A 27091-nucleotide genomic window follows, 5' to 3' on the forward strand; every position below is an offset into this window, starting at 1 on the left:
CAGAGAATTGTTAATTTTATTACTTAAAAAGTAAGGGTGCCTAGTTTAAAAACATTCTGTAGGTGTTGTCTGTTTTCTTCTTTTAGCATAAACATGTTCGTTTTTCCCTGAGGTCTTTGTCAGCCCCGAGTACCAGGGACGGTGGGAGCAGAACCATTCTCCGCTAAACTGCGCTACACGGGCCCCGAGGACCCAGAGTACACAAACCTTATCAAGCTCACTGTCACGATGCCACACGTAGACGGTAGGTGGCTTGGGTGAGCAAAGCCACGGGAGTGGTTTGGGCTCCTCCGTATCTGGTTCATGTCACTGAGTGGTCAAAATCACCAAACAGGCAATACATGTTCGTTGTGCAACTTGACCGTCGAGTCCTTCTGCTTCTTTCAAGTGTTTCTGTTTTCTCTCGATCCTGTTTTTTTAAGTGTGACAATTTACGCATTCTTTAAAATGAAATAAATTTAATACATTGTCCAAACACGATGGAGCGAAACTTCGGTTAATGTGCTAGTTTTTATGAAATGGCACAAATATGTCCATCCTTAAAAACTCTTAATCTTAAACTTGGAATTCCGGTAAAGCATCTCGACATCTCATTGAGCCTTCAGTGTGTATTTGCTATTTCATAGCCGGAATTTTATAAATCCAATTTATAAATGGTGTTCATTTTCTCCAGATAAGAAAGTGCGGCCAGAATTTATGAGTCATTAACTTTATCCACACCGGGAACATTTTCCCAAGTACAGAAAATGTTTTCTTTTTTTTTAACGTTTATTTACTTTTGAGAGACAGAGACAGAGCGTGAGTGGGGGAGGGGCAGAGAGAAAGGGAGACACAGAGTCCGAAGCAGGCTCCAGGCTCTGAGCTGTCAGCATAGAGCCCGACGCGGGGCTCAAACCCACAAACCGTGAGATCATGACCTGAGCTGAAGTTGGACGCTTACCCGACTGAGCCACCCAGGCGCCCCCAGAAAACATTTGCAAGTTCTATTCCTGTCAATGACTTTATACCTGAAATAAATTGTTAATATTAATTTCACCACTTGGTGTGTTAGTTATAGTTTAAGTAGCTAGGTGAGAGGAAACAACTGGTCAGTATTGGGAACTATAAGGTAGAATTTTTCTTTCTCAGAAAAAAAAAGACGTAAGTGTGTTTTTCCTGCTTATTACAAACCCACATTTGTGTTGGTGGGAGATAGGTGGGCAAGAATGTGCACCTCTTTACTTTACAGCATAGTGAGGGACCCACGTACGCCCAGCCCATCTCTAGGCTCGTGTTGGAGATGTGACTCAAAGGTGCGAAGGGAAGGAGGGACCCAGCAGGGAAAAACAAGCTATAACAGTCCTAATAGAAAGGCTGGTCCCTCATGCTGCTCCCAGAACTGACTGTGCATTGTGTGCATTGGTCAATAGCCACAGCTCTTCCAGGAGCATGGTAGAAGCTGACCAGTTCTTTTGTGAGGCCAAGGGTCGCTCTAGAAGAATCTGAGAACGAGAGGTGGGTAAGGTTCCAGGAGAACACCTCTCTCATGGTCTTTTGCTGCGTTGTTTACACCGGGCTTCAACAAACTGTGGCCTCTGTGCTAAATCCATCTTGCTGCCTCTTTTCAAACAACCTTGCAACCTAAGAATGGTTTTACATGTTTAAATGTTTGGAAAAAACCAAAAGAACAATATTTCATGGAGCGTGAAAATTACATGAAATTATAATCCATTGTTCATGATAAAGTCTTCTGTTAATACTTTTACATGTCTCCTGTGGCAGCCTCCCATCTACCATGGCAGCATCGAGCCGTTGTGACACAGACCTGATGGCCCACAAATTTTAAAATATTTACTATTTGACCCTTTATGGAAGAAGTTTGCCAGTCCTCGGCCTGTATTTTATAGGGGTAGTTTTAAACTTCTTGGTCTCAGAATGTCCTTAAAAACTATTTAGGATCTCAAAGACTTCCTGTTTTTATGAGTTATGTCTGTAAATATGGCCTAGATTTAAAGTTAAAATTCAGGAGTTATTTTCATTCAGTGAAAAATAACAAATCCATTACATATTAGCATGAAAAACATACTTTTAACAAAAATAACTATAATTGGGGCACTTGCGTGGCTCGGTCGGTTGAGTGTCCGACTTCAGCTCAGGTCATGATCTCGCGGTGCATGAGTTTGGGCCCCGCGTCAGGCTCTGTGCTGACAACTCGGAGCCTGGAGCCTGCTTCAGATCCTGTGTCTCCCTCTCTCTCTGTTCCTCCCCTACTCGTGCTCTGTCTCTCTCTCGCTCTCTCTCTCAAAAATAAAGATTAAAAGAAATAACAACAAAAAAACTATCATTTATAAATCAAAAAATTTATTGGTTTTCTTATACTTTTAAAATATATTTAATGTCTGGCTTAATGAAAGACAGCTGAATTCTTTTATCTACTTCTGCATTCAATCTGTGGCAATGTGTGATGACCTGCACCCTCTGAAGAAGTCCACGGTACACTAGTGAGAGAATAATGGTGGGAAAGTCAAATAATGCCTTAGAATCATTATGAGAATAGTTTTAGTATCACAGATCTCGTGAAAAATTCCAGGGGACATCTGGGACACCACATTGAGAGTAATCACTGCCATACAGTATTTTATAACACTTGTCTTCTGGAGGATGAAGAAATGACAAGTGTTCTAAGCCCTTTGCTGGTGACAATGGCATCATGATTACATTTCCTCGCAGGCATGCTCCCTGTGATCTCCACTAAAGAGCTTTCCAACTTCGAGCTCACCCTCAGTCCTGACGGCTCAAGAGTTGGAAACCACCAGTGCTCCAATCTTCTGGACTACACCGAAGTGAAGACCCACCATGGTTTCTTGACCGATGCTACAAAAAATCCAGAAATAATTGGAGAGACGCATCCTTACCAGTACAGCTCGTCTATCAGAGGTTCCAGTACCTTACGCTTCTATCGAAACCTGAACCTGGAGGCCTGCTTATGGGAGTTTGTTAGCTACTATGACATGTCAGAACTTCTGACTGACTGTGGAGGCACCATCGGGACGGATGGACAGGTATGGATTTTGAACATCTGAGCTTCGGTCACTGGAAAAGCCAGCTGGTTCTGTCCAAGTATACAGATTGGGACTAAAGCCCACCTCCAGGCTTCCATCTTGGTGGTAGTTCATTAGGCACAAGAGGCACTCGCATGACTGGGGTGAAAATTCACGTCTGCTTCTGGAATCATTATCATTGTCTTTGTATCAAAAGGTCACTGTATAATTATTGCCATAAAGTCCAAATCTCTTCTGGTATTATAAAATTCCAAGTGCTAATTTCTTTTCAGAGCATACATTATCATTTACTGTGTATACATACAGATGTCTGTAATGTATCATAAACCATCTAAGATGAGGATTTTCAATCCTCTGGTGAGTTCAGTTTTTCTTCTTCCTTATTTCCTTCCTGCACCTTCTATCTTTCTGTCCTTTATCCCGTCTTCTGCCTAGTTTTCAAATCCCCTTTGCCTCCCAGTCTGCTTCATTTCTCCATCACTAACATAGTCAAAAGCATTTGTATTACAGTCTTACTGTTATTCCTCCTCTGTGTTTATTGACTCCTCTTCATACTACGCAGACATTTACACATAAAATACACAACACACACACACACACACACACACACACACACACACACAAAATCCCTACCCTCATCATCATGAACAAAGTTGTTGTCAAAATGATAAAGAAGCAAGATCTCCGTTGGCAGTTATGATAGAGAATCTAAAATATGTTGAGTGTAGTTTAGAAGCGTAATGAGTGTTTGAACTAAAAGCCATGCTCTGTCCTACCTGGACTAAACAAAGAGTTTATATAAGCAGGCTTACACATTAAAGTGTTGAATGGTACCCCGTATGTATCATGTCTCTCAAGACTTCGCCAGGGTGAGGCCGGATTTTGACCGACCTATATCCCTGTGGTGTTAAAGTATAAAACATGTGGTAGCATTAGAAATGTGAATGACAACAGAGTATCAGTTTAACCTGAGGCGAAGCTGTGAAACCTGACACATTCAGCTAGTGTTGATGCGGAATGGGCAGCATTGATTACATCTGGGGACTACTGGACTCCCAGGTAATGAGACGTTATCTCCATCTCCTCTGAAAACAGCACAATATTCAGAAACTTGCAAGGATTAGTAAAAATTCACGAAACACCAACAGGAAGACAGTACGGAATGCTGGAAAGAGCATGGATATTAGAAACTAGCACATGTAGACCTAAATTTGGCTCTGATGTTTTCTAGCTTCGTGTCCCTGGGTGAGTTACTTAAGCCCTCGGAAGTGTTACCTTTTCAGGTCCCTCTTCCCCAGTGTATCTTTGCCACCAGAAAGAAACATGAAAGAAAAAAAGTCTTCCCCCCGAATAAAAATCAAGGCTCATATTAACAAATCTACATCAGCCTTTTCCTTTATAGGTCAAATATCCTGGTTCCTTCAGCTGGGACTCACAGAACTTGTTTCCAATCCGTTATTCAATCATTCCGGTTTTCTTTCTCGTTGCTCTTCTCTCAGGATCTTGCATAAGTCACAGGATCTATCAGCAAAGACAAAATTAGATATATAATAGGATTACATTTTAGTTCCAGTTCCTTGTTATCATTCACTCAGTACCATGGAGCTTTTCTATGGGTCTCACCTAGGCTATAGTTTATTTTCACCCTCAAGAATGTTTTCCATCTTTCCTGCAAAGTGGCAGCATTTTTTGATCCTTTATATCTGCAACCCAGACAGCCTTCTCTAGTGAAAACCTTGCACTTGCCCGCTGAAGTCCTATCCTATTACATCTGCCCACTTCTTCAGTGTCTCAAGGACATTATTTTTTTTAATATTTATTTATTTTAGAGAGAGAACACAAGCAGGGGAGGGGCAGAGAGAGGGAGACACAGAATCCAAAGTAGGCTCCAGACTCTGGCTATCAGCACAAAATCCAATGCAGAACTGTGAGATCATGACCTGAAGTCATACGCTTCGCCCCAAGGCCATTTTGAATGCAAATTCTGTCCCTCTAATGTGTTCATAGCTCTAGCCAAATCTTACCATAAAATGCTCAGCTAAATTGACTATACTTTGCTCTGTGTGTGTGTGTGTGTGTGTGTTTAAATCACAGTTCCTCTATTTAATTTTTTAACTTCAGTGCTTTTTCCTTCCTACCACCACTGCCAGGCAGAAAAGCCACTGCCCTGCTTCTGTAGTTCAGCTGTCAGTGGTTCTGCTCCGTTAGGTGAAAGCTAGCAACCGGAGGCTGAAGTTAAGATTTACCTCCCTGAAAGGCTTCTGGTACCTAACACTAGGAATATAAGAATTATCTCATCCAATTCTTAACTGGTTTGCATTACCTTCCTAAGATGCCCAGATGCGTATAGGAGTTTCTTCTTAGAAGCTTTTTGTTTTCGTTTTTTTGCTTTAGAATTGTTGAAAATAAATCTAATAGTATCACCCTCACAATCAACATAAATAGAGATGACCAGATTCAGTATAAATCATTGAAATTTCAGGATCTTGTTATAAAATTTTAAAAGCCTCAGTATAAACTAAACATTAATACAATCTAATAAGACATGTGGATCACTCTCTTAGAGGGGAGCTCAGAGATGTTCATCCCCATTTCCCCTACTTTCTTCCTTAGGCTTAAACTTTTACTTCTCCCCACCTCCCCCCAACACACACATTACTTAAATATAGGTGAGGAAGAGGAAAATATAAAGTAGAAGAAATATAGTAGCTCTTTGAGATATTTCCCTAATTTTCCCCATTACTTTTGAGTTCTGGAGAAAAAGAGAAAATACCTAATGATTGTACTAACGATAACAATAAGGATACTAATAGCAATAGCTAACAATTATTTAATGTCTACTCTGTGCCCGCCATTCTTCTAAATACATATTTCCACAAATTCTGTCCTCACATTATGAAACAAATATGAATTTTTCCCCCTTATTAGAGATAAGAAGGCTGAAGCAAAGAGAATTCAAATAATGGCCCAAATTCAATTCACTTGTAAACCTGTGCTGTTAACCACATCATGATTCTTATCTGGACATTTAATTGAGTGAATTAAATGCCATTTGATTGGGTGAATGACAGGAATGGATGTGGTCCCATATATAATTGCAAGAAAGGCAAATGTACTTCTCTGTGCTTGGGACCAAAATGCTGCCCAACCATGGTCATGAGAATGCATGCCAGTTATGTCTATGCTCCCTGCTGATAAAGTTATACAAATCCAAAACTTAGCTCACAACTGTGAGATCATGACCTGAGCCAAAATCAAGAGTTGGATGCTTAACTGCCTAAGCCACCTAGGCACCCCTCTAAAATTATATTTAACGAGATATTTTACTTTTTTTTGCTACTGTCTTTGAAGTCTGGTGTGTATTTTTCATGCACAACACATCTCAATTCTGACTAGACTCATTTTGAATGGTCAGTAGCCACACATGGCTAGTGGTTACCATATTGGGAAGCACTGATTAGACTATTTACCCAACGTCTTTTTTTTTCATTTTTAAAGTTTATTCATTTATTTTTGAGAGAGATAGAGACAGTGTGAGTGGAGGAGGGGCAGAGAGAGAGAGAGAGAGAATCCCAAGCAGGCTCCACACCATCAGCACAGAGCCCAATGCGGGGCTCAAACTCACAAAACCATGAGATCATGATCTGAGCCAAAACCAAGAGTCTGACACTTGACTGACTGAGCCACCCGGGCTCCCCTACCCAAGGTCTTTTAATTAAACCACACAGGTTGAAAACAATGATCATTTAAAATATTTTACAATCTTGTACCTACCCACCTTTGTGTGGGATATGTGGTTTGTGCTTATTTCAAAGATTAAAAATTGAAGTAGAATTGTTAGAATGTTATCTGACTACCACTAGTATGGATTTCCCACGGATTGAAATTTCTTTCTATTGCTCCTTTTGTTACCAGAAATATGTCTACATCATCAAGATGGTGGTGTTTGTGAATGTGTAAAGAAGGCTTATCGATCTCAATAGCTTAAAGTCTCAATAAAGCATGTACTTAGCTACCCAGGGGAGATCATTGTTTTAACAAGTTAGAATCTTTAGCCAAGGGATTAGTAGTATTAGCAGTCTACACATCCAGGAACACTTGGAAGAAAGAGGCCTAGGCTTGTGTCCACATACAAGACTTTCTAAAGTCTTGAGATCAGAGATGCATAAGGGAGACCCTGGAATGAAGTAGGGTCAATACTGGTCCACAGATTCCTTAATATTTAGGATAACTTTATGGGATATTTACAATGATAGAATTAGAAATTACCTAAATGACCAATAATAGAATAGTTATGGTTACCCACAAGGTAAAAATATTATATAGCTATCAAAAGTCATGTACCTGAAGAATTTTCCTTGTCATGAGAAAATGCTAACAAGATTAAGTTAAAAAGCAATATACAAGGTAGTATAAATGATATTACATTGCTACTATTAAAAATGTGTGTGTATATTGGAGAGAACTAGAAAATTTGGCTGTGCACAATGATAACAGACTAATGAACAAGATTTTTCTTTTTAGATGCTTTTAGTTTCCCAGCTTTCCACAGAACTAACATTACTCTCACTTAAAAAAAAACAAAGAAACCATGAGGTGCCTGGGTGGCTCACATGGTTAAGCATCCAACTCTTGGTTTTGATTCAGGTCATGATCTCATGGTCATTGAGATCGAGCCCCGTGTTGGGCTCTGTACTGACAGCATGAGCCTGCTTGGAATTCTCTCTCTCCCTCTGCCTCTCCCCACTGCCCCCCTGCCATGTACACACACATACTCTCTATCTTAAATAAATAAATAAATAAATAAATAAATAAATAAATTTTTATTGACTACATATTAAAATGTAATATATTTGATAGACTGGACTAAGTAAACTATTCTTAAAGTTAGTTTAGCATGTTTCTCTTTACTTTTTTTCTTAATGTTTATTTTTGAGAGAGAGAGAGACAGAGTGTGAGCAGGGGAGGGGCAGAGAGAGTGGGAGACACGGAATCCGAAGCAGGCTCCAGGCTCTGAGCTGTCAGTTCAGAGCCCTATGTGGGGCTTGAATTCACGAACCGTGAGATCATGACCTGGGCCAAAGTCGGATGCTTAACCCACTGGGCCACCCAGGTGCCCCTCCCTTTACTTTTTGAAGTATGGCTACTAGAAAATTTTAAATTACATGTGTGGCTCACATTATATTTTTATTGAATAGTGCTGGTCTGGATACTTGAATGTTCGTGCTGATTGTGCTGAATAATCTTGGGCAAGCCAATTGACTTCTTCGTGGCTTAATTTCAACACATGTAGAATATAGTCTTGCTTGAGTAAAAGGTGCAAAAGAACAAAGTAAATCTAGATAGGTTTTGTTAATACAATATATACTGCCAACTTCTTTTTTTTTTTTTTTTTACGTTTATTTATTTTTGAGACAGAGAGAGACAGAGCATGAACGGGGGAGGGTCAGAGAGAGAGGGAGACACAGAATCTGAAACATGCTCCAAGCTCCGAGCTGTCAGCACAGAGCCCAATGCAGGGCTCGAACTCACGGACTGCAAGATCATGACCTGAGCCGAAGTCGGTCGCCCAACCGACTGAGCCACCCAGGCGCCCCTATACTGCCAACTTCTATAAGAAGCAGTGCGTATATATACTGCCTACTTCAATAAGGCAATGTGTAAGTTGGATGGCTTAAGCTGTATGCCCCAATAAGTGAAGATTTTTTTTTATTTATGTTTGTTTATTTAATTTTTTGTTTGAGAGAGAGAGTGTGTGCGCGCAGGGGAGAGGCAGAGAGAAAAAGAGAGAGAATCCCAAGCATGCTCTGTGCCATCAGTGCAGAACCCAATATGGGTCTCGAACCCACCACAAACCATGAGATCGTGACTTGAGCTGAAATCAAGAGTCAGGTGTTTAACCGACTGAGTCACCCAGGCACACCCCAGATAAGTGAACAATTAAATCTACTGTGATTTACCCCAACTCTAGTTCCCACCTTAGACAGCATTCTGAGTATAATTTTTCTTTTAGAGTATTCATCTTCTTTCCTGTTATTTCCCTCTCCTACCCATCTGATGGCCCAGCAGAAATTCCTTTGTCCCTTCAGCTGACAATACCTCCCCAAATATATACTTGCTGCCCATTATTAGCCACTTAGTAGTGGTGGTGGAAATTGATATCAGTGTTACCTTTTCCAGAGAATTTGCATTTTATATTTTCCCTTCAAATATGGAAGTTAAAGTATCATTTCATTTTGTTGAAAAAACTCAAAACATCTGGAAAGACCCATAAACTCCTATGTCAAGTTACAGTTGCTTGAAGACCATGTACCAGATGTATTTCTTCTAATATAAATAAACACTTTAAAAAGCCCTGTCATACAGGCAGAAAGAAAATTAAGTACTCATTAAGATGACGTCCAGAAGTCAAATTGACCCCATTGCATTCTTCAGTTTTTCTGGAATGAGCAGGAGGTGACGTGGGTGATTGACATTGTTCCATTGGCTCCCGTTACTCCAGACAGCGGTTCTAAGCAGACACAGAAGACCTGGCCGTGATGAGCAAGAAAAGGCAGTCAGATGCTGATTCCATGTCCAGAAAGGGCCAAACTCTAAGTTACCACAAGAACCAATGAAAGAAAATAAAGTTAGAGAGCTTTGTGCCAAGTAACTTATTCGTAGGAAGTGAATGCGAGTAGTTCTCTCCAAGATAGTAACATTTGATACATAACATTGGCAAAAATGATTAGCACCTAGAAAGTTTAATTGGAAACTCATGCCTAAAGCCTAATTTTTCAAAGTTTATTAAAATCACAGGATGAAATATTAATCTTAATTTCCAGTGGAATATACATTGACTTAATCACTCTCCTTTACACTGAGCATTAAAATTGCACTGCAAGATCCAGTTCTCATTAACTGCAATGATATCGACACTTCACAAAAACAATCTCAAAGGACTCTGGTTGCAAGGCCCCTCTTCTCAGGCCGGGCTAGCAGATGATGGGGAATGCTAGCCACTACACAGCTAGGAATCAAATCATTTGCTTGGATGATGGTTTCCTTTTTACATATTTTCGCTGGCAATTCAGATCATCATTTTTGTGATTTAAGGAGTTTATTTTTTAGTCTATGATAAAGTGATAAATTATTGCTCTCATGATTCATATTATTCACCAACACATGTCTATGATCCCTGTTGCCATTCATCGTGGAAGAAGAATAAGAGTGGTATCAGAAAGCCCAGCTGGAACTTCTCAAGAGTATGATCTGACTGAAGTCTGTTTCCTCTTGTGTAGAAGAGGATATTTGCCCGGCTATTCTGCAAAGCTGTTTTGAGACTGAAGTATGATAACGTTGGTTAGGTGATCTTAGGACCGCCCTCAGCTTTGTTTGGAATGTGATGAGGTGTGATAGAGTAGAAAAGCACAGGTCAAAGGCTGGGCTCCAGTAATGGCAGGGGCCACTGAGGAGGCTTAAAGAATTCTGTGAGAAATGTATTTCTTTGAGCCTTAACTTTCCTCTCTCTCTTTTTCTATGCATCATCTATCAATCCATCCATCCAGTGACTCATCCATCCATCCATCCAAGCATCTATCCATCCAACCATCCACACATACATATAAATATAATTATGAGGGAGATTAAAAGTATTAAATGGCTTTTATTGTGAACCTAGGGGCTCAATAAATAAATATTAGTTTATCCTGTATTAGTCCTAGCCCACCTGCAAAATACCTGAAGAAGGAAAGTGTAAAATTCCAAGCAGTTCACTTCATCTCAACCAATTATTTTTGAGACATATTAAGTGTTACATGTCATTACTAAACATATTTGCTTCTAGGTCTTTCCTGCTTTATTTTATCTTCCTTTATGTAGTAATTTAATAGTATCTTACAGCAGTATTATTCATAATAACTCAAAACAGGAAGTAACCTAGATGACCGTCAACTGATGAACAGCTAAATATGTGTGGCTTATGCATAAAATAGTAGGCTATTCAGAAATAAAAGTATTGACATGTGCAGCGACATGGATGCACCTTGGAAACATAAGTGAAAGAAACCTGTCACAAAAGACCGCATATTGTTATGATTCCATTTATATGAAAAGTCCAGGATTGACAAATACATAGAGACAGAAAATAGGGCTAGTGGCTGCCAGAGATTTGGAGGAGGAGGGAATAAAAGAATGACTTCTAATGGGTTTGGGATTCCCTTTGGAGGTGATGAAAATGTCCTAAAATTGACTGTGTTGAAAATTCCACCTCTCCCTGAATATATTAAATACTGTGGGTTTGTCCACTTTAATAGGTGAATTACATGGTGTGTGTACTGTATCTTAATAAAGCTGTTATAAAACAGAAAAGACTGTGTAGGCATAATATGCTCAAAACAATGGAATTCACCTTCAAGATTTCTGCCGCATATCCTTTGTTGCAAAGGAAGGTACTGTAGTAACAACTATTTAATTGCTCCATAATTAAGTGAGGGGACAGTAGTGTAAATGTTGTCACTTCCTTTCGTCAGTGGCTACTAAAAATCTTTAGCTGAGTGGAGACAACAGCTTGTACAAAATTAGACTCCTCTAATTAACCTTGAATCATGTTGATAGGTACAATTTTATTGTTTCAGGTCCTAAATCTAGTACAGTCCTATGTGACCCTTCGAGTGCCTCTGTATGTTTCCTACGTGTTCCATTCTCCTGTTGGGGTAGGAGGCTGGCAACATTTTGACTTGAAGTCAGAGCTCCGTCTGACTTTTGTGTATGACACTGCCATCTTGTGGAATGATGGAATCGGCAGCCCACCAGAAGCGGAACTCCAAGGTGGGTTAATAATTTGGAACACTTGTTTTCTTACCCATTTGAATTACTTAAGAGGAATTTTTACTATAGCTTAAACTAATGGAAGTGACCTTCAATATACTTTATTTTTATATTAAATATTTTAATATTATTTCATTTTGTCATGGAAAAACTAAATCATATCAATCCTCTAAATTTTGCGTAATATGTGCCTGCTAAATATAACATATATATTTCATGGATATTTAATCCTTACAGTTCATTTTACAGTCAACATGTTTCCTAGATTCTAGAAAATGCATAGAGGAAGTTCCAGTTGAACATAAGAAATGGCACCTCTTGGCTCAGGGAGTGCCTGGGTGGCTCAGTTGTTTACGTGTCTGACTCTTGATCTCAACTCAGGTCTTGATCTCAGGGTTGTAAGTCCAAGCCCTTGTTGGGCTCCATGTGGGGCATGGAGAAGAAAGAAAGAAAGAAGAAAGAAAGAAAGAAAGAAAGAAAGAAAGAAAGAAAGAAAGAAAGAAAGAAAGATGGAGGGAGGGAGGGAGGGAGGAAGAGAGGGGAAGGAAGGAAGGAAGGAAGGAAGGGAGGGAGGGAGGAAGGAAGGGAGGAAGGAGAGATATCTTGGATCCTCGTTCTGGCTCCCCAACTAACTAGCTGTGTGATCTTGAACATACTCCTTAACCTTTGTGGCACTCAGTTTCTTCTGAAAGATAAGCTAGACTTCCAGTATTCTTTTTATTTTAAAATTCTATTATTCTATGATATTTTAGCTAAATGTTTTGGAACAGTGTAGTAAGTACAACTACCTCCTGAGCCCATAAGCATCTGCAAATCTTTGTTTCAGTCTCCACGTCAGAAGTATAATTCAGAGTCCACAAGCATAAAGCTAATTATCTATTAGTAGGATGAGTACTGTTTCTTTTCAGGCCCATGATGCTATTCTGGTTCCATGCCTATCTGAGCATCATGCCTGCATTACTTACTATGGGCCAGGAGGAAAATACTATTGACAGTGCATCAAAATTTGCTATCTTAAGCACAGTAAAATCGCCTTTATTAAAGCTATGTGATAGGTAATATGTGCACCCTGAGTGGTCATTCCAGATTATTTTACATTTTCATGTTTTAATTCTGTATTTTGCCTTAGAAAATGTATATTTAAGTAAATTTTAATGTGGATCCATGCAAGGGTTCTCAAGTATTACATGAGGATCTCATGTTTCCTTCTTTCCTTTTAGAAAAAAATTTTTTAATGTTTTTATTTTATTTTTGAGAGAGAGAGAGAGAGAGACAGTGTGAGCCAGGGAGGGGCAGAGAGAGGAGACACAGAATCTGAAGTAGGCTCTAGGTTTCTGAGCTGTCGGCACAGAGCCTGATGCGGGCCTCGAACTCAAGGACCATGAGATCATGACCTAAGCCGAAGTCTCAGTATCTGGAACAAACGACCTCAACCGACTGAGCCACCCAGGAGTTTCCTTCTTCTATCTGGAACCAACTTTGGTCACACTGCTAACAGTCTTGGAAAAGCTCCAGAGTTTTTATTAGGCCCGTAAAATTCGGAATCATTCTGGAGAACACAAACCCACTTCTGTGTCCAAATCTTCAACATTTCACAATTTTACTGTGTCCCTCAATTTACAGCTTCATTTATGTAGACTAATGCTTTTAGGGGGGGAAAATCTTGGCCTATTATAATCAATCTGTATATTTCATCGTGACCTCTCTCACGTCCCCTGATTCTATTTTGCCTCCCTTCTAGACATCTTTTCTTGTCAGAAAACAAAACAAAACAAAATACTTTTGCGTCTCTTACCACTCAGAATTCTTCCGATAGCACCCCTTGGCTAGAATGTTTAAAGATGAGACCGTTCTGACTTCAAATTTGGAAGAAATCCTGCCCATCAGAAGTCCCAGGTCACCCATATTTCCATTCTTGCGCACTCTCCCCATGTAGGTTCTCTCTATCCCACCAGCATGCGCATCGGCGAAGAGGGGCGCTTGGTCGTGAACTTCAAGACGGAGGCTCAGTTCCACGGCTTGTTTGTACTCTCCCACCCAGGTAAGCCCTGTAATCCACTAACAGGCATGCCCTAGACAGCAGGATACAGACTTCCCACACCCACAAGTGCCGTGTTTCAGCATGCTTCCCCGGGAGGTCTCTAACCCTCCTTTCAAATGAATTATCACTGTGACTTACCTGCAGGGTGCCTGAGAATTGCTCAGCTCCCTCTCATCAGCTACATAGTCATCATTATGTACGTAGATTTTTGGAGAAAACGCAAAAGGGTTAAAGTAAATTTAAAAGAAAATTCTGAGTTCATTTTTGGTGGAGTCTGCCTTGGATAAAGAGCCTAGCAACAACAATCCCCTTCTCTGCTTCAATTCTGTTGTATGAGAAGTGGAATTTTAGGTCATTTGTTCGGCGAGCCCTTCTCCGTTCCAATTATTTTCTAGACACTGTAAGAAACCTTTGTAACAGAGGCAGAAGTGGCACTTCAGTGTGATTCTTACATTTCAGACATGGTAACTAATTATCTTTAATAAGGATTGGCTATGTCATTTTACTAACTGTGACAGCAGATTGTGGTTTGAATATCAACAAGGAGGCAGTCACTGAAGTCTTATGTCCAGGCTTTTTTTTTTTTTTTTTTATAAAGGACATTTCATTAGACATCTTTTTTTATTTGATTCTCCATATCACTAAATTGGTTTTGCGTATTGTCCCTTTGACAACTGTTGTCAGATTGGAAGGGGAAAATAGTTCACTTACTGTCTTCTCCTTCCTTCCTTTTTCTGGGTTTGAGCTCTAAACAAAGGAGAGAATAGGGCTGAAATTCAGAAGAGAAAGAGGGTTCATTGTAGTTTTATGAGACTGAGCCGCAAGAAAAACAGACCCAAAAAGACTCATTTTGCTTTATTATAATTGACAGTTCTGGAAAATAAAATTTCTTGGTCTTTACAGGTCCCTTCCACATGTCTACCTTTCTAATAAACTGAATCTTTGTTTAGACACAATTACAGACAATCTAAGTAAAATTAGATTCCACTTATAAATTGGGTTTTCCCGGCTGTGTGGATGCTAATAGACGAAAACTCAGCTCATAGCCCCAGTGCACAATAAATGCATTCACATCAGCTTTTATTGCCCTGCTGCCTCTCCCTGGAAAGTAGCCCTGAACTGTTGGAGCACAATTATCTGCACAAGTATCTCTTGATAGAATTATAAAGTGGAAAAAGGCACTGAATTAGGAATCAGAGGGCACACATCCCAGCTGTGTGATCTTGGGAGAGTCACCATAATCAGTCTCAGCCCGGTTTCTCGGGGACAAAATGAGGACAATTATACCAACACTGTGACTTTGAAGGCTTGGTGTTAAAAGCAAGCAATGTGAGATAAGTTACTTTGAAAACTCTAATGTGTTATGTACTCTTTTAACTACTATACCATTATTATAATGGCACTTTTCTAGCATCCTTCACGAGCTCAATGATCATGTCGGCTGACCATCCAGGCCTGACCTTTTCCCTGCGTCTCATAAGGAGTGAACCCACCTATAACCAGCCAGTACAGCAATGGAGCTTTGTCTCTGACTTTGCCGTAAGTGACTCAGGCTCTTACTTAAGTTTGCTTTTCTGCTGCCTTTGATTACACCTCAGATTCTTTTTTTTTTTTTAATGTAGTTTATTGTCAAGTTGGCTAACATACAGTGTGTACAGCGTGCTCTTGGTTTGGGGGGTAGATTCCCATGGTTCGTCGCTTCCATACAATACCCGGGGTTCATCCCAACGAGTGGCTTCCTCGATGCCCATCACCCATTTTCCCCTCTCCCCCGCACCACCCCCCCATCAACCCTGTTTGTTCTCTGTATTTAAGAATCTCTTACGGTTGGCCTCCACCTCAGATTCTTACATGAAGAACATAAACGTCCTCTCTTCTCCTCAAAGGTGCGTGACTATTCGGGGACCTACACCGTAAAGCTGCTGCCATGCACCGTTCCATCGAATCAGGAGTACCGCCTGCCAGTCACCTGCAACCCCAGAGAGCCTGTCACCTTTGACCTTGACATACGGTTCCAACAGGTGTGTCTCTTGGAGTTATTTTCCCCTGACTTACAGAATCCCATTTTATTAGGGTCACGGTCTTCTCAGTAAAAATAAATAAATAAATTCACCCAATGACTTTAATTCTCACATGCTAAGAAAAAAGGAAGTCAGACAAGAAGGAAGCAAGAAAGGAAGGAAAGAGGAAAGAACTGCCCTTTATCTGGCATTGGTTCAGGATATACAACTCATAGTTGAAGAGTATGCAAGGGTTGGGGCACCTGGGTGGCTCAGTTGGTTGAGGGTCCGACTTCAGCTCAGGTCATGATTTCACCGTTTGTGAGTTCAAGACCCACTTCAGGCTCTGGACTGACAGATTGGGGTCTGCTTCTAATTCTCTGTCTCCCTCTCTCTCTGCCCCTCCCCCACTCGCACAAGCTTTCCCTCTCCATCTCTCTCTCTCTCTCTCTCTCTCTCAAAAATAAATCAACATTAAAATTTTTTAAAAAGTATAGAAGGGGTTTTTTTGTTTGTTTTTTGTTTTTGTTTCTCTTATGTGATCTTGTCTCCTCCTGGAGTTTGCTGCCTTGAGATCTGAGAATTTTCCCAAGAGTTCTTCTGCACTTCTTTATCTTATTCTTGATCTTCAAGGAAAGTAAATATCCTATAGTTCATGCCACCTCAAAGGGCCTAACTGCCATTATATATTAAAAGACAGGTGATGGCACTTTTTGTCCAAGAACTTCTATTAAGAGCTGGCCTTCCACTGACCTTGATATATACCCTGTTACACCAATGGAAAAGAACTCAAGCAGTGCTATTTAGTCCCAGCCAAAAAATTTCACTTCACCAGGTCTGCCTTCTCAAGAAAGACAGAGCCAGTGTTATAATTACCTTCATTAGTTTGGTTGGGTGTGAAAATCGCAGTGCAGGCTTTAGGACTCCACAGGTCCATGTACACAGCTGTGTGTGTGCATGTGTGTGTGTGTGTGTGTGTGTGTGTGTGTGAATAATGTATTTACGCACCACCAGAACAATCAACAACACGTAGAAGGGCTTTTACGCTTGGTTTCAGGTCAGCGACCCGGTAGCAGCTGAGTTTAGCTTGAACACCCAAATGTACCTACTCTCCAAGAAGAGTCTCTGGTTGTCTGATGGATCCATGGGATTTGGGCAAGAGAGTGATGTCGCCTTTGCAGAAGGTATCATTTCACAAGGGGGACACCTGCTCTGTTTGCCATTGCATCTGTTGGGCTTTGCGCTCTTGGGGTCATGTTTGAGAGGGGAAATTGTAACCCCTGCTATGGTTATGAGAATATCACTGGGTCTTTGCCACTCTGACAGGGATGGGGTAGGGCCACTGAAATTGTATGTGTGTTATTGGACGGTTTTTCTTCTGGGGAAATAAAGAATTTATTTCTATGTCCCTTACCTAAGTGACTTCTGGAACAAATCTAGGTTTGTTTTCTTCGGTCTTTTCTCAAGGTGCGTAGACTCAAATCCTACAGCTACTTGAGATTATAAATGCCTCATGGGCGAGTGTTATAGCTGTCTTGTTCAGTGATGTCTTTCTAACACCTAGCAAAATGCCTAACACGCATGGCAGGAGTTCAGTACTGGCTGTGAAAAAGATGATTGAATACCAGGGAATTTCCCTAAACTCTCTTTCAAAATCAGATAAAGCTAACCCAGCTTTTTATCGATGTTCCTTTTTTATAGACTTTACTAGTCTGCGTCTTGGCAAGTAATTTGTTTATCTAAAGCAGGCTTTAGCCACAGTGGAATATGATGAATATTAAACCATAGGCCAAGCCTGGAGGTTCTTCCTGCTACCGGCCGAGCACGGGAGGGTCAATAAATCTTCAGTCACATGTAGTCAGTTCTCAAAGTGGTGTTAGCCTGGGAGCGTGTGAGATCCTGAAGGTCTTCCAATATTCGATGCCAGATTAGGAAAAGAAGGAAATGCCCTCTGGTGGCATTCCTGTCACAAATTATTTGCGGTGTCACATAGACACATTTTACCATGTAACAGAAATAACATTGCCACGTCTCTGTTTCAGGTGATATAATTTATGGTCGAGTCATGGTAGATCCTGTCCAGAATCTAGGTGATTCCTTTTACTGCAGCATTGAGAAGGTGTTCCTGTGCACTGGAGCTGATGGCTATGTTCCCAAATATAGTCCCACGAATGCAGAATATGGCTGCTTGGCTGATTCTCCTTCGCTCCTGTATAGATTTAAAATTGTGGTAAGTGCTTTGACCCAAACAATGAACTAGGTAGACACTCAAAGTCAAGTGTTTTTGCCCGATGTTTAAAAACAATAGCATCTTTTCAAATGAAACCAAATGCTGACATTTTCTACTTATACTGGCACAAAACGAAACGAAAGAAACACTCTGTACTTGCGAAAGTTGTCATTAGCTACAGCACTCCTCATTCTCTTGTTGCTTAAAGGACAAAGCTCAGCCAGAGACACAAGCCACCAGTTTTGGAAATGTCCTGTTTAATGCCAGACTAGCAGTGGATGACCCTGAAGCTGTTCTCTTAGTGAATCAGCCTGGATCCGATGGGTTTAAAGTCGACTCAACAGCACTCTTTCAGGTGGGCCAGTAACAAGCCACTTACAACAGCTCCACGAGGACATTCAGGTTACTTAATATCAGAATGCCCCAGATGTCTTCTATTAAATGGCAGTGACAGTAATATTGCAGAAGTCATAGTAACATTGAATAAGGTAAGGTAGGTAAGCCCCACAGGACCATATTGAGCACATGGTGGGCATTCTGTAAACTCTCATTGTTATTTTTATTAATGCCTCACCATTACTTTAGGTCCATGTGTAAAGAAGACCCTCATTCAGCCCAGAATATAAATCTAAGTCTGATGGTTGGGAACTCTGCTTTTCTTCTTCAAAACTTCCTTCCTGTCGACTTTCCATGACCATCTTTATTAGAGTGACCTTGTATGAAACGCTGGATTCCAAAAAACAAGTGGGTGCTGCTCATAAATCTCCACTCCCAAAGACTTTATAAACTAGGACAGGATGTCCTAACCTAGAGGTAGATGGTAAAGAGACCCACATGACCGTAACACTGAGCAGACAATTGAGAAAAATTCAGAGATGTGTTCCCACTGTGAATCCTTGGGGGAGCAAGTACACCTTTTAGGAAATTTACTGAAAATTGTCCAGACAGGATGGGCTGCAGAAACACATTATCTTTATTCAACCCTAAAGGAAGAATCTTAAGGAAGTATTATTTGTTGTTCTGAGTACTTTTTTAAAATTATTTTTACTGTTAACACTCAAAGCATTTGACCCCTTCTAAATCCTGAAAGTTTTGGGGCGCCTGGGTGGCTCAGTCGGTTAAGCCTCCGACTTTGGCTCAAGTCATGATCTCGAGGTCCGTGAGTTCGAGCCCCGTGTCGGGCTCTGTGCTGACAGCTCAGAGCCTGGAGCCTGTTTCAGATTCTGTGTCTCCCTCTCTCTGACCCTCCCCTGTCCATGCTCTGTCTCTCCCTGTCTCAAAAATAAATAAAACGTTAAAAAAAAAATTTTTTTTAATAAATAAATAAATAAATCCTGAAAGTTTCAAAAAACCATCAGAAAATCCCTTCTTTTCACAGGCCCTGGGAAAGCAGAAAAACTGACCTCTTCTACGGTCTTGTGTGTAAATATGCAGCAAGACAAATCAGACGAGAGTCCCGAGGGTCAGAAGGTCTGAGTTCTAGTCCTGCCTCTGCCACTAACTAGTTGAGGGACACGAGCAAGTTACTGCTGTGCATTCTTGTTTACTCATTGTTGAGATGAATAAGTTAAGCTGTGTGATATTTAAAGCTCTTTACAGCTCTGACATTCAATGGCTGCAAGTCACAGATGACCAAATACTTACCGGCACACCCTCCCTCAAGAGTTGCACAAAATATTTTAGAGTGCTTTACACAAAGCCTTGTACGTACTATATGTGCAAAAATAGTCAGTAGATTCCAGGGCGCCTGGGTGGCTCAGTCAGATAAACATCTGACTAAAGCTCAGGTCATGATCTCACGGTTCTTGGGTTCAAGCCCCATGTCGGGCTCTGTGCTGACAGCTCAGAGCCTGGAGACTGCTTGGGATTCTATGCCTCCCTCCCTCTCTCTCTGTCCCTCCCCTGCTCGCATTCATCAGATCTCTCTCTCTCTCTCTCAAGAATAAATAAACATTAAAAATTTTTTTTTGAAATAGTAGATTCCTTTTGCAGACTAAAGTCTATTATCAGTTGTTGTCTCTGCCATTAACTTCTCTTGCAATAGTCATGCAGTAGGTTGGTATGGTATTTAATTTTCTAACAAACAGAGCTGTGTTTTCTAGGTGGCTCTGGGCCGAGAGTGGTACATACACACCATCTACACAGTAAGATCGAGAGACAACGCCAATCGAGGTATTGGCAAAAGAAGCGTGGAGTACCAGCGCCACTCTTTGGTGAGTTCAGGGAAGCCCCGGGCAGGTACCAAAGGCCGGAAGAAGAGGGAGATGAGGAGCCCACCCCCGCTGGCCTGGGAAATAGGTGCTGAAAACAACAGGGGAACAAACATCCAGCACGTCGCCCTGGACCGCACCAGCAAGAAGCAGATCCCCCAAGGGAGAGTTCCTCCTGATGGCGTCCTCCCCCGGGAGCTCAACCCTCCCAGCTCTGAGGTCAGCCTGGTCACGGTGGTGGGAGGCATCGCCGTGGGGTTACTCACCCTCTGCCTTGCCGCCATCACAGTGACGATGTGCAAGAACAAGAAGGGCGCCAGGAGAAAGGACGCCCTGAAGGGCTCGGGCAGCAGCAAGCCCATGATGCCCCCACAGAGCCACCACAACGACAGCTCAGAGGTTTGATGACCACAGGTGGATTCAGCCTTTTCCTCAAGTGCCTCGGAAAGACGATAGAAACCCAAATGCTTCCGTAAACAGCAGAGCTTTGGGGACTTCTGCTACGAAGCTGCTCAGAGGACCTGACCGGACTACTGAACCTGGATTTGAATTCTGTCTACTCTTTCATGCGTCACAGAACAAATTCAGACCACAGACCGCATCTTTCTTCTTGCCCAAAAGGCAACATACTCAGAGCCAGCGATGGACCGCCAGGGATGTACTTCACATTTAGGGATTTTCTCCACACAATGGAGACAAATCTATTCAGAGGTGCTACAGACTCCGTCAGAAGTTTAAGAGGAGTCTATTGTTGCTATGTTAGTCTGAACCTTGAAGGTGCAATTATCACATCATTTATTCATTGCCTAACAGTTTATTACGAGGACGGTTTAATTGCTAGTCTGAAAGGATGATAAACACACTGTTCATTACGACAAGTTTTCTAACAGGCGAAGACGGCACAGAAGTATGACCAGTAGCTCAACCCATAATTCACCTCTTCTACTACATGGGAGGGAATGGAAGGAAAGAGAGAGGGAAGTAACTGACTAGTTTGGATTTGAATTATGGTGTCCTTGTTTTATTTGCTTATTTAATTTTAAATTAAACCAAAGAATATGTTCCATCTGGAAGAGATTGTTGAAGAAAGACTTTGCTGTTATATAGTGAGAAGTAGTCGAGTTCTTGCATGGTAGTATACCTAATTGGTGCTCAGCATTTGTGGGAAATGAGAGGGTTGGTGGCGTTTGGATGATGAAGAAATGCTATAGCGTTAGATTTGCATTTATAAGACCATGTTCTCTAAGAACTGAGCCTAGATATTTGCAGTATTGAACCCACAGATGATAATGAAAAATATCATTACAGGTGGTGGAGGGAGAAAGTGATATTTATTAGCATAACGTGTTTAACCGAAGTGCCTCTATACACGTTTTATAGAACATTTTTCCAGATGACACCTGAGGTTAACCCTCAGAGTAGCACAATCACGTAACAATGTCCAGAACTCGAACTGGCCAGAAGACATTTCATTAACTTGCTAATCAGCATCTGGTCTACACCAGGGGACTCTCTGCCACTGTCATTCCAGAGGTGGTCTTGGAGGTGCCTTCTTCTTCTTCGATCCAGGAGGAGAGTAGCATTCTGTGACATCTGCAATTCAGGGAGCTGATGCAGTGCGATCCCTGAGTATCTGAAAATGTAATGCTTAACACCGCTTACAGTGTTAAAAACCAAGAAACATAGGGAGCTTGCTTGGCAAGGCTCCTGTCGCCTTTCTGGGAAAAAAAAAAATGTGCTTTTACCAAATGGCAGAGATTTCGGTTGGAAAGGGAAGGAAAATGTCAGTGGTCTAATGACCAATCTTCCAAAAGCTGGTAAATGTATTTCAAGCAAAAAGAAGGTCGGGAGAAGAAGAACCGTGCCTAAAGACTAACCAACCCTCAAATGTCGCCTGGAATCCCCTTTCACTTGCATCCATAGCCTGGCCACACTGGACATCTAGTGGAATGGATCTTACCTGGTGTCTGTGAGCACCAACCATCTCTTTATTGGAAAGAAAAAAAAAGAATCTACACTGGTGCTGAGAGAGAGAGGTGAAAAGTGTCTGATACTCGCCTCTCTTCTTTTGGGCAGCTCTGCACTTGACATTCAAGGTCTTTCAAAGAACATGGTGGACCGTAGTCCCCCTCCATTGGGGAATTTACAAATATCACCTATTACTCAAAGGTGTCCCCCCACCCTGGGACTTTACATAAAGTCCTGGATGGCCCAGGAGTTCAGTTGTCAAATAAACATCAGCGCTTTCTTAATTGTCCCCTTTCCTTTTGCTTCGCATTCTGGCAGATGCTTGGCTACTTCTTCAGTTATCTCGTAACTAGTATAGGCATAAGCATGAATGACGCAGCTTCAAATGTGTGGACTTCTCATGACTTAGCATGGGGTTCAATTCACTTAGTGAGAGCAAGTACCCTCAATTGACCTTATGCTACTTTGGTAGCTTGGGTGCTTCAGAGCCTACCGTGCGGTCTTGGGCGTCTCTGTCACTGAGTGTAGTAATTAGCGAAGCATCGTTACAGCTTATCTGTTTTGAGCCATTGGGCCACACTGGCTTTGTACCAAACTTCACTCCACAATTAGTTTTTCTAGTGAGATTGCCATATACAAATTGGAGAGTTTATAAAATACAGAACATGTCCATCCTTTCCTAATAAAGAAGTTTCTTCCTCTCCACCCATTTCCTTCTCTCTTTCTCTCCCTTTCTGTCTTCTTCCTTTCCTTCCTCCCCTTGAAAGCAGAGAGTCTGTGGGAAATAGGCAGATACAGCTTTCTTAAGTATAAAGTGTTTGGATTTCGGCATCATTTCTTTTATATCTATTCACTTAATATGTGATTTAATATACATTAATCATAAAAACTCTTTTTAGTGGAAGAAAGAGTCAGGCAAAATGCTTTATTGTTCAATAAAGCAGACCCTTTTTTTCAATATTTTGTTTTTAGACAATTATGCTTTTATTATCAGATCCAATTACATAAAATAACTTCCCATAGACAACAGGATGTAGCTATAATAGCTCCTTAGATGCTCAGTAGCTTCTGACCCTAATTAAAACAAGATTTTCTTGATGTTGCATAGTAAACCCAAAACACAAATATATATATATATATAGAGAGAGAGAGAGAGAGCCTTAGTAGCTCCCCTAGCATGTGAACTATGAAGCATTAAAATACGTAATTATGTTTTAATCATGGTTTTACTTATTCCAGTTCATTCCCTCTGTTAACATTTACTAAATGCTTTCCTAGAATTAGCCACTTTGAGAGATTACACAGAAACCAAGATGTCCTCCCTGCTCTCAGGCAGGTTATGCTCAAATGTGGCATTTCTCTTAGACTAAAGGAATCGAGATTTACATTAGGTCCTCCCCTGGACCAAGAACACACCAGGCATATCTGTGAACCACAATTTAAAAATCTCTCCAGAGCACTGACAGTGGCTCTAATCTTTTTCATCTGAAAGAACCCCACATGTTATAGATCATTCTGATTGTGGATCTCATGCAAAATGTTTCACATCAATAATTTAATGGAATTGCCCTTCATAAATCTACACAGAGAAGGTACGTTGCAGGGATGTGGATAGCCCTGTATATTCTTCTCCTCTGAATGGAAGACATGCTTACTTTATTCCAAGAATGGGATATAACGCATAAACTCTTGTTCCAGACCGTGAACATCCCCAATACCTCCTGAAGTGCACCCTCCCACAAGCCTCCACAATGTTTGAATAGTATGAGTAAAGGTCAACTGAAATTCTGCCGTGCTACTGCATAGCATTTGTGATAAGAAGGACGGATTCTAGGCTCAATACGAAGGGATTTAGTTCTATAAGCAGCAAACAACTTCTTTATCAAGTCCTCTTACCTCTAAGTCTTTCCCAGGGAACCGACTCCAAGGTCCATTTTAAAAATGGAAATGGAGGGGCGCCTGGGTGGCTCAGTCGGTTAAGCGTCTGACTTCAGCTCAGGTCATGATCTCATGGCTTATGGGTTCGTGCCCCATGGCGGGCTCTGTGTTGACAGCTCAGAGCCTTGAGCCTGCTTCAGATTCTGTGTCTCCCTCCCTCTCTGTCCCTCCCCTGCTCATGCTCTGTCTCTCTTTCAAAAATAAACATTAAAAGAAATAATAAAAAGAAATAAAAATAAAAATAAAAATGGACCTGTATGAGAATCATGGAGTCTTTCCTCGTACAAATTGGTGCTAAGGGTTAAAATAGTCCTAGATTGAGAAATAATAAAGTAGCAATAACAGCAGAATGTAATGACATTTGGATTTTTGAAGTTGGAAATTTGATTTCTGCTACTCTTTTGAAAATATCTATTTAGTTTTGGCTGAGAAACCAATTTAGTCCTTTAAAAAGAAAAAGAAGAAAATATCTTTAAAGATGCAAATGTTTTACAAATTTGAAATTTACATAATTGTATTCATTTGAAAACAAGTGAGCTATGATTCTTTGAACAGCTTTCATCTCTTGTCGCCATGATAGCAATAACAAAAGGAAGAAAACAGGTGTCTTTACTAACCCTGGGGCAAACGATGAATAGGGCTTAAATGTTCAATCAGTCCCACTGCGATGCCTCAGAAATGTGCGAGTTGGCAGGAAACTATAAATACTACTATTATCTTGCACACACACAGCCACATGTGCGTCTAAAAACAACCAAAGATCTCATTTCTAGAAAAAAAGACGGCCCTAACTACAGTTTTAACTGAAATGGTTCACATGGAGATTTTCGAGAAGGTCAACAGAATGTTTATTTGTATAAACATACTATTGTGGGAAGTTTCTTGGACATGAGTTCAAAGGTTGATATGTTTCCTTAAGGTTTTTTCCTGGTATTGATTCTAGTGTTGCCTGGTAAAGATGTAAAAACACTTTCAGAAAATATCCATAGGTTCAGAGTTTCTCTCACTGTCTAGTTCTCCTTGTTGCCGTGTCCTTTGATGTTAAGAACAAAAGACAGATTTTGGTAGTTATTTTGATCTTAATAAGGCATTTAAACATAGAAGTTCATGGTATTTTCTATAGTTTTTTTTTTACCAGAAAGATTATACAGAAAGTTTTTAAGTAAAGAATGCTGATTCCCTCTTGAACTAAAGTTGATAAAACAAACTCTACTAACGTCAGCCTCATTCTGATTTAATTTTATTGGGGAAAAAAATCAGAATATTGAATTTGCAAACTTTTAAATAGTGTTGCTCTCTTATCTTTCAAGTACATTATATTACTTTTTCCCTGATGTTTGTTTGTGTGTGTTTTTTTTAGTATTGTGTTTTACTAAAAACATTAAAAAAAAAAACTTGCTCTAGCAATGACATCTACTCCTTCCTTCCTTGGTTCCTTCCTTCCTTCCTTCCTTCCCTCCTTCCTTGGTTCCTTTCTTCATGGACTAGGTTTTTTTTCTTCCTCTGAGATTTGTTTATCATTCTTCCTGTAATGCTTCCCTTTTAGTTTTGAAACCATTGCCATTTTCACTACGTAATTAACATATTCTTATCCATCCGAAAGCTAGTAGGTGAGCATAGGACGTGTGCACTGTCCTTTCTTTATAAAATGTTAAGGCTTTTGGATGAAGGAAAGAACTCCCTTCAAAAGATCAAAAGCATCATATTGAATAATGTGATGACAATCTGTGCTTTGATTCTCTCAGTAAAGGTTCAACACTGACATTTAAGATATTTTAAAAGATCCCTTTAAGGATCTGATTGAGTAAAAATAAAAGGCCAGAGATCACATATATGAGGCTGTTTTGGATGATTGAATACTTTGCAACGAAATAAATGGCAAAACAAAAATACTGTTAAAATGTTAACAGCATTGAAGTGTTTTAAATTGTAATTATTAAATGCACAATGTTCTTTTTACAAGGAGCCAGATGTTGCCTACACCAATTACACGATCCTTTGAATACTCTAAGTGAACTTCTCCAGGTATTTATTTTTCCAATGTTTGGATCGTCCTTTCATAAGAATTGTCAGTATTGCGCCTTAGAAAAGAAGAAAGTAAAGAGAGAAATGTAAATTTTTAAGAACTAACCTTAATAAAAAGCATGATAATACAAATCACTTAAAATATAGAAAAGCAATTACTGGTAAGAATAAAAGATCATTTCTGTAAGGGCCAAAATAAGCATATTACAAAAAGAAGTACAAAGCAGATTCTGCTTCTGTCGTTTCAGGAGTTCAAGTTTTTGGCAAGGTATTTTTAAGCCCATTTGCCTATAAAAGGAAACTTCAGCCTGGACAAGGAGTTGTGTGTTTTATAATTGTATTAAGTGCCTGCTTCCTTCCCCAAAGCCCTCCAGAGCACTCAGTAAATTTATATTTATCCAGCCACTGAGCAGCATATCTGTGTGTGATGGAATTATTTGCAGAACTTAATAGCCTTTGTGATTTTCCCATGGGAACTCTTCAAAAGCTAACAGGGGTCTAGTTTTTTTGTTTATTTACTGGGATACTTCATATTTGCTGGATATTGAAACTTATCCTGGGAAACCAATTATGCAAATAATCTGGAGCCATTCAGCCTTCAATCCATGTCTAAAATAATTCTTGCTGCCACTTGTGTTTCATAACTACCACTGTTTTCCATCAAAACACATCACATGTTTCATATAAATAAAGCCCATATAAAAATAAATGTGTTAAAATGGTCAAATGCTCGTGGTTCATTCTCTGGTTTCAACTTCACTAAACATCAACGAACTCGTGCAGTCTGCAACGAGTGTCAGTTATTTCCTTCCTGGGTCTGAAGCCTGAGC

General features: G+C 40.4%; 1 protein-coding gene across 1 annotated transcript in view; it reads left to right on the plus strand.

Moving 5' to 3' along the window:
- Positions 1-22578, plus strand: part of FREM2 (FRAS1 related extracellular matrix 2) — a 164061-nt gene extending 141483 nt beyond the window's left edge. The window contains exons 15-24 of the mRNA XM_042903796.1: positions 113-244; positions 2710-3041; positions 11657-11849; positions 13786-13890; positions 15302-15429; positions 15777-15911; positions 16948-17074; positions 17933-18120; positions 18329-18475; positions 20223-22578. Of these exons, the coding sequence (XP_042759730.1) occupies positions 113-244; positions 2710-3041; positions 11657-11849; positions 13786-13890; positions 15302-15429; positions 15777-15911; positions 16948-17074; positions 17933-18120; positions 18329-18475; positions 20223-20735 (2000 nt within the window). The 3' untranslated portion in view covers positions 20736-22578. The remainder of the gene's footprint in view (positions 1-112; positions 245-2709; positions 3042-11656; positions 11850-13785; positions 13891-15301; positions 15430-15776; positions 15912-16947; positions 17075-17932; positions 18121-18328; positions 18476-20222) is intronic.
- Positions 22579-27091: the final 4513 nt, after the last annotated feature.

This window comes from Panthera leo, chromosome A1, assembly GCF_018350215.1.
Source record: "Panthera leo isolate Ple1 chromosome A1, P.leo_Ple1_pat1.1, whole genome shotgun sequence".
Lineage (NCBI taxonomy): Eukaryota > Metazoa > Chordata > Mammalia > Carnivora > Felidae > Panthera > Panthera leo.